The sequence below is a fragment of the Salmo salar genome, chromosome ssa25 (genome assembly GCF_905237065.1).
Source record: "Salmo salar chromosome ssa25, Ssal_v3.1, whole genome shotgun sequence".
Lineage (NCBI taxonomy): Eukaryota > Metazoa > Chordata > Actinopteri > Salmoniformes > Salmonidae > Salmo > Salmo salar.
The window spans coordinates 35,405,968-35,419,616 of NC_059466.1; the positions used below are offsets into that span (position 1 = coordinate 35,405,968).

Sequence of the window (13,649 nt, forward strand, 5' to 3'; positions counted from 1 at the left end):
ATGAAGCCTGTTCCCGAGAAGTCAGGAGAACATGAGCTCAATGAGGCTTAAGTGATCCTAACTGCAACTCACCTCAGTGTTTGGGAAACCTGTGTGTGTGTGTGCTCTCCCTTCCACTAAATCTATCTCGAAACAAAACAAAATACTCAACAATGTCTAATCCTGAACCGAATGTAATACTCCTTAACTCCCAGCTAAATGGAGGGAACGTTAACAGAGTTTATCTAACCTTGGAACATCCCGTCCTAGTTTATGGCTATCAGACAGAGAAGGGGAGGGAGGGAGGGAGGGAGGGAGGGAGGGAAAGTGAGAAAGGGGTGAAAGACAGGTGAAGACAAACGTTATTAGAAATATGCCACTACGTCTAGGTATTATTATTGGATTGATCTACAATTAACCACACACAGCAGCTTACAAGTCAATCAGCCTTTTTCAGCACAGCTATGCTATCCTCTAAAATCACGCCACCTCAGTGAAGTTCATTTAGGTAACTAATTCAGTTAAAATTCTCAAAAGCAATTATTCTTTTCAAAGAAGTCCATAAAACAGGAGGGAATTCAAGGAATTCCTGTAATGGGGCTATTTAGCTATCTAATTTACTAATTGTTTAATTAGTTGTTAAACAAACCTCTATGGCATTTTATTAAAGCCAACCAGAGGCCCTCAGCTGGAACTAGGAGCTACAGACAGAGGGCTCTCTGGGCAGAGAGAGAAAGGAGGGCAGAGACCAACTGACTAGGAGACTCAATCACATGACTTACAGTAAACAGAAACTAATGCCAGAAAAAGTGAGAGAAATAAAGAGAGAGAGGGAGGGACAGAGAGATAGAGAAAGGGGAAAAAGTGAGTGAGTGAAAGAGAGAGAGAGAGAAAAGAGAGAGAGAGAGTGAGGGTTAGAGTGATATTTGGTCTCAATTCAAATTCAATTCAAGGGACTTTATTGGCATGGGAAACATATGTTCACATTGCCAAAGCAAGTGAAATAGACAATAAACAAAGTGAAATAAACAATAAAAAATGAACAATAAACATTACACTCACAGAAGTTCCAAAAGAATAAAAGACATTTCAAATGTCATATTATCTTTATATACAGTGTTGTAACGATGTGCAAATAGTTAAAGTACAAAATTGTGTTTTTACAATGGTGTTTGTTCTTCACTGGTTGTCCTTTTCTTGTGGAAACAGGTCACAAATCCTGCTGCTGTGATTGCTCACTGTGGTATTTCACCCAGTAGATATGGGAGTTTATCAAAATTGGATTTGTTTTCGGCCTCTCTCTCTCACGCAGATGGTGCTCAGTCATTGCCTCTGAAGGGCCAGATAACCAGTGAGCACTGCTGGGAGGGGCAGGTGCAAGACCCTGGCCCCCACCATCTGCTAACACACACACACTGAGGTAGAGAGGGAAACAAAAGGGGGGACGAGGTCAGAGCTCCCAAATAAAAACAGGGAGAGAATGAGTGTCTCTATCAAACACCTGACAGCACAAAAGAGAGAGAGCTCTCATAAAAAAAGAGGAAAACATGAAGAAAGGAGAGAGGAATGATAAGCGCTTCAGAGAAAAACAGAGAGAGAGAGAGTTTCAGACACAGAGATAGACTAGAGAGCGTAGGAGAGGAGAATACATGTTTCTTATTCTGTTTCCAGATAACTGGTGTTTGCTTGTAGCGTTCCCTTCCTCACTGCTAATCCCAAGGGCCCTCACACACCCAGGGCCAGTTCAAAGGTTACGTTTCTGACCCGGGGCGGCAGAGTGAGGTGCAGGGGTGGGCCAAATGGGGGTATGCTTTGAAATTTAAACAGCCCCCAACCCACTCAGTGAACAACCCCCTTCCCTCTCCTCTCTCAGTGAGTGCATGCCTACCCCCAAACCAAAACAACAACACCAAAAACACGAGCTTTGGACCGGCCATCAGCTCAATGAGTCAATGAACCAATAAACTAAAAAAGTCTCAAACACTGATATCTAATTCACAAAAACACAAGGCCAGAGTAACCTACAAACACAAGGCCAGAGTAACCTACAAACACAAGGCCAGAGTAACCTACAAACACAAGGCCAGAGTAAACTACAAACACAAGGCCAGAGTAACCTACAAACACAAGGCCAGAGTAACCTACAAACACAAGGCCAGACTAACCTACAAACACAAGGCCAGAGTAAACTACAAACACAAGGCCAGAGTAACCTACAAACACAAGGCCAGAGTAACCTACAAACACAAGGCCAGACTAACCTACAAACACAAGGCCAGAGTAAACTACAAACACAAGGCCAGAGTAAACTACGAACACAAGGCCAGAGTAACCTACAAACACAAGGCCAGAGTAACCTACAAACACAAGGCCAGAGTAACCTACAAACACAAGGCCAGAGTAACCTACAAACACAAGGCCAGACTAACCTACAAACACAAGGCCAGAGTAAACTACAAACACAAGGCCAGAGTAACCTACAAACACAAGGCCAGAGTAAACTACGAACACAAGGCCAGAGTAACCTACAAACACAAGGCCAGAGTAAACTACAAACACAAGGCCAGAGTAACCTACAAACACAAGGCCAGAGTAACCTACGAACACAAGGCCAGAGTAACCTACAAACACATGGCCAGAGTAAACTACAAACACAAGGCCAGAGTAAACTACAAACACAAGGCCAGAGTAACCTACAAACACAAGGCCAGAGTAACCTACAAACACAAGGCCAGAGTAACCTACAAACACAAGGCCAGAGTAGCCTACAAACACAAGGCCAGAGTAACCTACAAACACAAGGCCAGAGTAACCTACAAACACAAGGCCAGAGTAACCTACAAACACAAGGCCAGAGTAACCTACAAACACAAGGCCAGAGTAACCTACAAACACAAGGCCAGAGTAACCTACAAACACAAGGCCAGAGTAACCTACAAACACAAGGCCAGAGTAACCTACAAACACAAGGCCAGAGTAACCTACAAACACAAGGCCAGAGTAACCTACAAACACAAGGCCAGAGTAACCTACAAACACAAGGCCAGAGTAAACTACAAACACAAGGCCAGAGTAAACTACAAACACAAGGCCAGAGTAAACTACAAATAGACACACACAACAGCTGTCACACACACAAAATATAAAGGCCAATTCAGCCTCAAATGATTTGCATTCCAAATCCAGCCGGTCACAAATGAATGTGAGCATGTGGAATGCTGACTACGAGTCACGTTGTGGTGCTGAGGGAAGAATGTGGAAAAGCCTGTAATTTCTTGGTAAACATTTTGTTCTTTCTCTCCGGCTGATCATTTGTTTTTCAGGAATGCCATAAATAACCAAGCAATAACCGGCCACGGCCAACTCGTACCGGCTCAACTCTGCTCCTTCTCTCTGGCTTTGTTGTCTCCCCTCCTCTGTTCTTACCCCCCTCCCTCCCTCCCACTGTGGTCTGTTTTGTCCTGATTTTGAAAAACAAACTAATACATGTCACTCCTCTGTCTCCATTCCTCCTCCCCCATCTCCTCTCCTTCCGTAGCTTAGGGCCAGGTCTTTCTTTCTGCTCAACTTTGTGGAAATGACTGCTATATCTACCAAACAACTCAGTCAGCAGAGATGCTTATGGTTGCAACATTTTCCAGAAATCCTAGGAGGATTCCGGATTTTCGTGCTTATTCCTCCTGCTTTTAGGAATACTCCAACCACTATTTCAGAGAAAACCAGGGAATTTATTGAAAGTTCCCAGAATTTTGCAACCCCAGTCATGCTCAAACACACATGAAATCCATTATTACACAAACATAAGTAAATACACTGGCATAATACTTAACACACACCCTTGATTGAGTATGTTTGGCCAATCAGTGCATAGGTTTTTAATCCTCTTGAGAGCAGGTGCAGTGTGTGTGTTGGTCTGTTTTGTAAAGTTCCTCACCGTAAAACACCACCGTGATCTGCAATCCCCCCAGTAGGTTAGAAAAACAAGTGAAAATTCACATCTCCCAGCAGCCTTTGTACACTGCATTCCTAACATGAAACTCAATACCTGACAAGTGATAAACAACTGGTTCACTTGTTTTTCTGGGGGACCCAGTGCACTGACTGCACCCAGCCCTTCTGTTTACAGCCAGAGAGGGAGACAGAGGAAGAGTGAAAGTAGATGAGGAAAGGAGAAAGAGAGCACTCCCTTTACCAGGGCATTGCCGATCACAACATTGTGTAACCGCTGCCTATAGGCCTACAAGTAATGTATATTTCACCATCAATGTCCAAACCAAATATATGAGGAGTGTGTTATTTACTGTTGTATAGCAGGCTACTGATACTACAGTAGACATAAGCCAGGAACGAGGTGAAAGGTCATGTTTTGGTTTCCCCAACCTCGCACCCCTTAAACGGGACCCATCAATATTTATGGACGGGGTTGAAGTGTGATTTGGTAGGTGAATTGTCCCCTAAATCCATTTCTTTTCTGTTCTGTGATCATTTTGAACAGAATCCGTTTTAGCCTACTTTCCACTATATTTGCTGACTCATATCCTAATCCTCTCAGAGCACATATAACTGTGTTACATAAAGAAGAAACCCCCTGGCCGATATATTCCTTATGGATTGTTCTGGCATGCTGAGCAAAAAATATTTAGCATCATTGAAGCAACGCGTTGGGATATTTTCTCCTGTCTCCGTACATTTGCACTAGCGTAGTCTGGTCCAGAAGAATAACTGCGTCACAGGAAACGCTGGCTGTGGCTCGAGCGCACATGTTGATCCAGAATTCAAACGGCTTCAATCATTTGCATCACGACACCACGCGTATTTCCCGCAGCCTTGGCCTTAATGATGTACTGAACGTGTGCGACGGGCTACTCTAAATATCACAGTTGATATGCACTGAATAAGCTGCATAACAGGACTAATACGCTACACTTCTCATTGTGCTCCAACTTGCACCGTCACTTATCATTTCAGCCGCCATGTTTAATAAATCATGTTTAGAGAAATAAATTATATCTATGTTGAAGTAAGTAGTTTTACTATAAGCAGTATACACCAAATACATTTGTTTAAACGGACTTGCAACAACAAACATAAACACTAAACAGTTTGATGTAGCTCATGCAATGGAATGTATTTTTCGTAATGTCAGTTGAATTGACTCAATAAATCACAGCATACATTGAAGGGTAAGATTCCTGCTTCTGCTTCCTGGCATGGCTACACTCAAAATGTCTAGTCTAACCATTATGCCATCATTGACTTAAATGGGGACATCCTTTCCATTCATTCTATTTCTAAGCCATGGATGAATGAATGGGCTCATGATAAGCATGCAAAGGCACACATATAATCGGCAGAGGCTCACCTTTCACTGCTGTTGCAGTCTCCTTGAAGCCCATGGTGGCATAGGGGCTGGCGTTGAAACCGTTCATGCCCCCTTTGCATCCACACACTGCCTTGAACCTCAGCAGTCCCTCACAGCCCCCCAGACTGCTGCAGCCCCCCAGGCTCCCTTCCATCAGGTTTAAGGCAATGTAGTTGAGTCCGTTTTGGTAGCCCGCCGAAGTCTCCCGGCACATGGGGCTGTTGCTGTTCCCATACTCCTCATCTGAGCCCTCCGAGCTCCGGACCAGCCGCGACACGTTTTCCACCGACGCCGAGCTGTGCCGCTTGTTGACATCGTGGGCGAACGACGGAGACACTGGCGTTACCGTGGTTGTGGAGGAGAAGGTCTCGGAGCTGTGGCGCCTGCGACCCTGGGGGTCAGCCCGGATCACCTTAGCCCCCCTGTCTGGGTTGACGGGGGTGATGGAGGGACCCCCCAGGAGGAAGGACTCCACAGGGACAGGGGGGACCACCACTACGCCCTCTCCCCCCAGGGTGAGTCTCTGGATGCAGGACGAGGGGCTGGTAGGCAGGGGGGTGGTGGAGTCAGAGGGGTTGGTAGGACTGAAGGTCATCTCAGTGTAGTCGTCTTTTACAGCGCCAACCGGGCACACAGGGCTCACATGCTTTTGGAGAGGATATTCCACTACGACTCTCTCCTCTTTTCCCTCTCTCTCCTCCTCTCTCTCCCTCTGACCCTCTCTGTGAGGCTGGCTGGGACACACGAGGAGCACAGGACTCGGCTCCATGCGCCCTATTGAAGAAGGGGAATCCCTGTGTTTGGAAGAGCATGAGCTGATGTCGATGTTGACGTATTCGGAGAGTGGCGGGGAACTCCTCGCCGGCCCGTCCACCGAGCACAGCGATGAAGCAGAGCTTTCAGTCGTGGCAGAGACAGGTGGATATCGTGTGGCGTTGCCAAAGTCTATGTTGATGTACTCCCCGGGACTCCTGGGCTCAGAGGGGAGAGGGTGTTCGCTCATACAGGGCAGTGTCCTCAGAGAGTCCAGGGCGAGCCGGGTAGGCCGACTCACCCTCCCCCTGTGGACCAGACCCCCCTCCTGGGTCACCCTGCCGGCTCTGGGGATCGAGGGGGCTGAGGAGAGGGTGTTGGTGGGGGGCGTACCGATGGAGACTGGTGAGATGGGACAGTAGTTGGACTCCTCTTCTATCCTCTGCCTCTGTAGACTCATCACCACGTACTGGTCCGTGTCTGTGACACCGTTTCTCTGGGGCTGAGCTTTGAGAGAGCGGGTTAGGGAACTGATGGAGTAAGGCTGTCTGTGGTGAGGGTGAGGCTGGAGGGTAGTGTCTGTGAGGAAGTAGTCTGGGGGGGTGAAGGTCACCAGAGGGTCCACAGGGGACATGTTGAGGTACTCCCCATTGGTGAGTTTCTCATCTGAGATGTCCACAGACATCTTGGCCCCATAGAACATCCTCATGTAGCCGCTGTCCCCCAGAGACACACTGCCAGGGGAATCTGTATGGGGACCCATCCCAGCTGGAGAGGGGTGAGAGCGGGGGTTGATGATCTGCTTTGGGGCCGACACACACATGGGGCTCATGGGCATGTAAGCATTACCTTTGACCCCCCCTGTCTGAGGGGCCACGCCCGGAGTCATGGGCATGTAGCCACTGTCGCCTATGTGACCGTTGGAGCCTATCTGGACATCGCCATAGTCCTCGGGATAGGTCACTTTTGGGGAAGCCATGTGAGAGCTGCGACCCGATTGGCCACCACTGGTGTAGGTGGCCCTCATGAGCGTGTATTCGTCCAATGAGGCAGAGGAGACCTGGGGCGGTGCCCTGTGCTGGCGCGGGGTGGTGAGGGAGTATGTGCGTTTCCGGTATGCCTTGTCCAGCTCTGGTAACCGGCGGTAACCGTTCTGGTTCTGTCTCTCCATCACCATGTAGCCGTGCAGGTCGCTGCCTTCCCGGGAGGGGGGTGTGTCTTCCCTCAGGGACTCTGGGGTGTTACTGCGGAGGGTGAGGTGCAGGCCTGCAGGGCTGGAGCCATAATCATCACAGGAGATGAAGCCCCCATCACTGGGGGAGACCGAGGCACTGCAGCTGGAGGGGCAAGGAGCGCTGCTCTCCGAGCAGGAGGACAGGCTGACAGGGCTTGGGGTGGCTGTGGGTGGGGAGTGGGACAGAGGCATGGACATGGACTTACTGTGCTGGAGGGAGGAGGATTCAAATGTCCGGCAGGGCCGGGCTGTAATGGTGTTTGATCTCCCTAATAGGTTCGGTTGAATACCGGGGCTGAGGGGACTCCCGTTAACAGACATGGGGCGCGCCATGGTGCCTTCTCCCTCGCTGGCAGTGCGTATCCGGCAGGAGGTAAATTTACTAACCGGGGAAGTTGTGGCCATGCTGTCAGTGCGCGACCGCCGCTGGAGCCCGGTCTGGCTTGGAGGAAGGTTGTTGAGGTGCCGCCGGGTGGGCACGGAGATGGGGTTAGTGCCTGACGACTGGCTCTTGCTGCGCGGCCGAAACTCAGACAGCTCCTTCATGGCTTTCATGGCCTCCAAGATAGTCTCGTGGATGTTTTGCGCCACCACTGAGTCGTCAGCCTGCATCCACAGCTCGCCTGGTCCCGTGGCTGCTGACCGTCCGACCTCGATGAAGAAAAAGCTCTCTGAGTGTCCGCATCTCCGAATGTTCATCAGCTGTAAACTGACGGACGCGACATCCGAGTTGAGCTTTACGAAGCTGATAGTCCGGCTGGATAAACACAGTCTGTACACACCGGTCAGATTCCGGCTCTGCCCCAGCCCTTTTGATTTCAGGTTCACTTGCCATACCTCCGTATACGCTGCAGTTACCGGCGTAATCATCCCGTAGTTCGCCTCATCAAACCCCACCAGCGAAGACGCGGAATTGGAAGCGGAGCCGTCGGAGTACACTTTCCCCTCGCTCATTAAATCCGTTAAGACTCGGTACCAATTCTCCTGCTCTTTTTCATTCTCTGCCGCCACGGCAAAATATTCGTCCTTGGTATAGAGGGCGATAAGGTGTTTGTGTTTGGCGTCAGCTCTCTTGTTGATATTGAGGCAGCAGTCAAGAGGTATAACCCTCTTTGCCGCTGACTTGTTTCTCCATTTCTTCTCGCTCTCGTAGTACTCCAGCCGGGCAGGGAAGCCCTCGTCCGGCTCCTTCAGAACGAAGAAGCGCTTGTGTCCGTGCTTCTGCTTCTTGAGGTATCCACATTTCTTAATCTTGGTGTTACTAATGTTCGCGTTGGATAACAAGTGTCCTCCCCCAGTATTTGGAGGACTCGCCATTCTATCGTCCTTTAAAAAAACAAATCTCACTTTCGTTAACCTGCTGTTATATCCTCACTTATCGAAGGCTGGAGAGAAACTCTGGAGAGAAACTCTGTATCTCTCAGAAGCAATGTTTCACTCCAGGCGCCGGCTGCGCGTTCGGCGTCTGTAGCTGTTTAACAGTAAATAACCCATATCGCTAAAGTGACCGGAGAGAAGAGGGAAACAATATGTGACGTTCTACACATCCAGCTTTGGTTACAAAAAAAAGAGAAGGGGAGGGAAAAAATTCACACACTGACACTTGGTCGCTGCAAGCCGACGGGGCGTACCTGCAAATCCGCCTACTTATTGGGCTCATTGGTGGTGGAGAGGGCTGCATGATAGTGAAAAGACTTCGTCAGATGTTAGAAAGCCCTCCCACTCAATTATATTAAATTCAATGGGCTTTATTGGCATGGGAAACATATGTTTACATTGCCAAAGCAAGTGAAATAGACAAGAAACAAATAGGAAATAAACAAGGGAAATAAACAATAAAAAAAACGTGCACATTACACTCACAAAAGTATTAAAAGAATATTGACATTTAAAATGTCATATTACTGGCTATGTACAGTGTTGTAACAATGCACACTCTCATACACACTCCTGACCTCTTGCGACTCAATCTGGGTACTGTTGATGCTGTTCATGTGCTAGTCGGAATGTCCGATTTGCTAACTCTTTGTAGTTATACTCGTGCCGCGTTCAACCAGTTAGCAAGTCGGAAATGTCAGAGCTTCCTAGTTCCGACTAGCATATGAATGCACCATCCGCCCGATCATATCTGTAGCCGGTGGTGCATTTACTAGGCCCGTATGCATATTAAATGCGTACGTGTATCCTCTTCTCGCAGAGCAACTCAGGCTATGTAGCCTATTATCAAATGATTTATGACGAGACGTATTACAGGCCCTGGCGGCTATTTGGGTTAAGTATTGTTGTATTTATTAGGTTTGTGCGCAGTATAGCAGTGATGATGTCTTGTGTTTGGTTAGTGCGCCATAACAATTATGGAGGGAAAGCTCAATTATATTCGTCACAGGTTTCAGAGTGGATAAACTGATAGAAATGTGTGTTAATATACGCCTATGTTATACATACATGTTATTTTATTATGACAAGTTGATGCTGTCAATAAATAACAATGGCTATAATAGGCATGTAATACAAGCCTTGATGATATAAAGAATTAGGTCTATTTGCATTCGTATGAATTTTTTACACAGGTTATAGCACAATTCTAAAAACACGGCATGATGCATGATCTAGTAGATTCTACAATGGATTAGCCATGCTCTGAACGTCAATTGGCATCAACTGCGATTTACAACGTGACGCGAGAGGAGGGTGCGTGACTGTTCCCAGTCTGTACCCAGCCTCTGCCCTCCTACTTCAGAAGTAAACAAGCATCACGAGACTGCGGCTCTGTGACACAGCTAGGCTGGGAGGGTGAGCGGGAGAGCCTCTGACGCAGGCAACACTCGATATTGCCCATGTGTCCCCTGATAATACCCTACATTCATGCCTGCGCCATGATGGGCAGAGAGCCCTCTCCCTCTTTTCCTCTCTTACCGAATTTGGCAACAGAAGAGTCATTAAACAGTGAAATTGTAAACAACTGTGTGAGTGAGAGAAATACCGCGTTCAAAACAACTGGGAACTCGGTACTCGGAAATCTCCGACTTCAGTGAGTTTAAGACAACTGTGAACTCGGAAAAAACGAGCTTTGACTGGGAAAAATCGGTTTGAATGGTCATCCAACTCGGATATCAAAGTAGGAAACTCGGGCATCGTTCTAGAGCTCAAGAGCTTGGATGACGTTCACACCGATTTTTCGCAGTCGAAGCTCGTTTTTGTCAGAGTTCCCATTTGCTTTGAACGCACAGAATTCGGAAGTCAGAGAGTTCCCAGTTGTCTTGAAAGCACCAAGAGCCCACGGCGCGCTCCGTAGATTGTTACGTAAGGCGCGCGCCCACTGGCCTATTTTTACTGCGCCCAGGCTCAGAACAGTACTGCAAGAGTATATTTGCCTTGACCCGTTGGATGCTTCCTCTATTGCGTATTTGAGCACAGATAGCCTACGTTCCACGCAGGAAGGGGAGGGGGAGCGGAGAGAGCACCTCTCAACACAGAAAACAGAAAATCATGACCCAAATATGGTTATATTATATATTTTTATTTTATAATGACGCAGAGTCATTGGTCCTGAATCTTGGTGCGTCAGCGGCAGGTGATGTGCGTAGTGATGAAGACAACGCTCTGCCCAGCTGGCTATCACGCTCCCGCCCGAACCTAAAATCTTGCCCGTGCCACCTCATCCCGGATTCTTGTCCCGTAGACTGGAGGGAAAGCGGTCTGTTGTGAAAAACACCCTGTCTGTCTGCCAGACGAGGTGATGTAAGGTCGTGTTTTTCTGTTTGGTGGTAGGCCTAGGCTACTACATTCTGCCGGTGACGCAGATTTTCCTGGAATGGATGTTCGATCGAGAGTCGAGGGTGACAGCTGATGGGAGGCTTTAGTCACCTATTACAATTATGACCCCCACTTTAATTAGAAAATGACTTAACATCGTTATTAACATCTTTCATATTTCATGTGGAATGCCATCATGTAGTGGTTTAAAAAGAAAATGGACTGAACCTGACAGATAGTCAAACATAGATATCCAACCATGATGCATTTTCAACTAGGATGAACTAAGAACTAACAGTCAGTTCGCCCACCACATAAGTGGCATGAAGATGAAACCACTGAAAGTCACTCCCCCACTCCTCTTTATTCCTGTTAAAGACATTTCTGCTGGCTCAGCAGCCAGTCAACTCTGTCCTCAGCACCAAGGTCATTTACACAGTACCCTGCACAGGTCAATTATGCCAACAACAGCACTGGATTTGACTGGTGCAGCACTGGAAATGGAATCAAATCATGAAATGACATCAGCCTAACCTGCTCTCTCCCTCAGTTCCCCCACAGCTGTTGAACTGGTCAAATCAATCAATGCATGGCAGAGTCAGGGCCTGATATGGTACATTTCATTTGGGTGCAGGCTTCACCACCTCACACAACTGGGATATTTTGATAACTGTATAACTCTCTAGGACAAGGTGACTTTTATCAATATATTCGGGTGTATTTACCCACCAAAAATGAAATGCAAATGAGCTGCTAATGTGGCTATAGTAAATAACTACAAATGCCATGATGATCTGAACGATACAGCCAAATCAAGGCAAATGTAAGAATCTCTGGATTAATTATCTAATGTTAGCCAAATGTAGTAATTAATAAATAGGCTACATTTATTTAAATGGACAATTCTGTGAACTGTCTTGCCCAAGTTTTAAATTGACACAATAGCTGTTAGAAAAGTTATCAGCTAGAGATGACATGCAGGAGCTTGCAGGGATTTGTAGTTTTGCACGATGTCTACTTTGATGCTAATTAACATTTTCAAATCTGTGAGTAAATAGAGCGTAATATATTGATAAAAGTCTTGTCCGAGAGAGATTTACATGGTTATCAAAACGTCAGTGAGTCTAAAAACCCCCTATGGGAAAAATGAATGGTGGAAAAATGATTGTTTTATGGATATTATGACACTTCCACTGTGGGGCTCTATTGTCTTTAAACTGTACCAGTCAGAGGGGGGTATCTGGTGTAGATGTCTTCCACACTACCTCTTAAAGAGAGATTTGAATCTAGATCCGTATCTCTCTTAGACCTAGTTTGTGTTGTCAAAGTAGTGTATTTAAAGAGGCTCTAAGGCTTTACTATAACATTATTCATTTATGAAGCGCAGGAGTGCTGATATGTCAAATAGGATTTTAATAGGTTGAGGATTTTGCATATTCATCTTTAGACCATGTTGACGTGAAGGAGACGACCAGGGAAGACTGGAGACCATCTGGTATCTCCTCTACTTGGTCGGTTAACTCTAGCACCCAGAACTAACAGCCATTATACTACTGCAGCACCCTGTTATATAACTACCCCCTACCAACCCCTCCCTGTTTACCTATGTCATTATGGAGGAGTATGCAAGGCTATAACATACAGAATGCTCGTGATCTACAGGATGGTCAGGGTGATTGTAACACTGAGAGTGGATTGCTATAACATTTTAATGATAGTCTATGGTAAGGATGGCTATAACATTTTAATGATAGTCTATGGTAAGGATGGCTATAACATTTTAATGATAGTCTATGGTAAGGATGGCTATAACATTTTAATGATAATCTATGGTAAGGATGGCTATAACATTTTAATGATAATCTATGGTAAGGATGGCTATAACATTTTAATGGTATTCTATGGTAAGGATAGCTATAACATTTCAATGATAGTGTATGGTAAGAATGGCTATAACATTTTATTGATAGTCTATGGTAAGGATGGCTATAACATTTTAATGATAGTCTATGGTAAGGATGGCTATAACATTTTAATGATAGTCTATGGTAAGGATGGCTATAACATTTTAATGATAGTCTATGGTAAGGATGGCTATAACATTGAGAGTGCCTCTGATGGGCAAAGAGAGAGCGAGTGGAGCGAAGAGAGAGAAAGAGATGGTGAGAGAGATAGAGATGGAGAGAGAGATAGAGATGGAGAGAGAGATAGAGATGGAGACAGATAGAGATGAGAGAGAGATAGAGATGGAGAGAGAGATAGAGATGGAGACAGATAGAGATGGAGACAGAGATAGAGATGGAGAGAGAGATAGAGATGGAGACAGATAGAGATGGAGAGAGAGATAGAGATGGAGATAGAGATGGAGACAGATAGAGATGAGAGAGAGATAGAGATGGAGAGAGAGATAGAGATGGAGACAGATAGAGATGGAGATAGAGATGGAGAGAGAGATAGAGATGGAGACAGATAGAGATGGAGAGAGAGATAGAGATGGAGACAGATAGAGATGGAGAGAGAGATAGAGATGGAGAGAGATAGAGATGGAGACAGATAGAGATGGAG

The 13,649-nt window shown here is 46.4% G+C and overlaps 1 protein-coding gene across 1 annotated transcript in view; it reads right to left on the reverse strand.

The window, feature by feature from the left end:
* The window catches only part of LOC106586664 (insulin receptor substrate 2), an 18,051-nt gene extending 9,096 nt beyond the window's left edge, over positions 1–8,955 (reverse strand). The window contains exon 1 of the mRNA XM_014174182.2: positions 5,342–8,955. Within this exon, the coding sequence (XP_014029657.2) occupies positions 5,342–8,645 (3,304 nt within the window). The 5' untranslated portion in view covers positions 8,646–8,955. The remainder of the gene's footprint in view (positions 1–5,341) is intronic.
* Between the last annotated feature and the right edge of the window lie 4,694 nt (positions 8,956–13,649).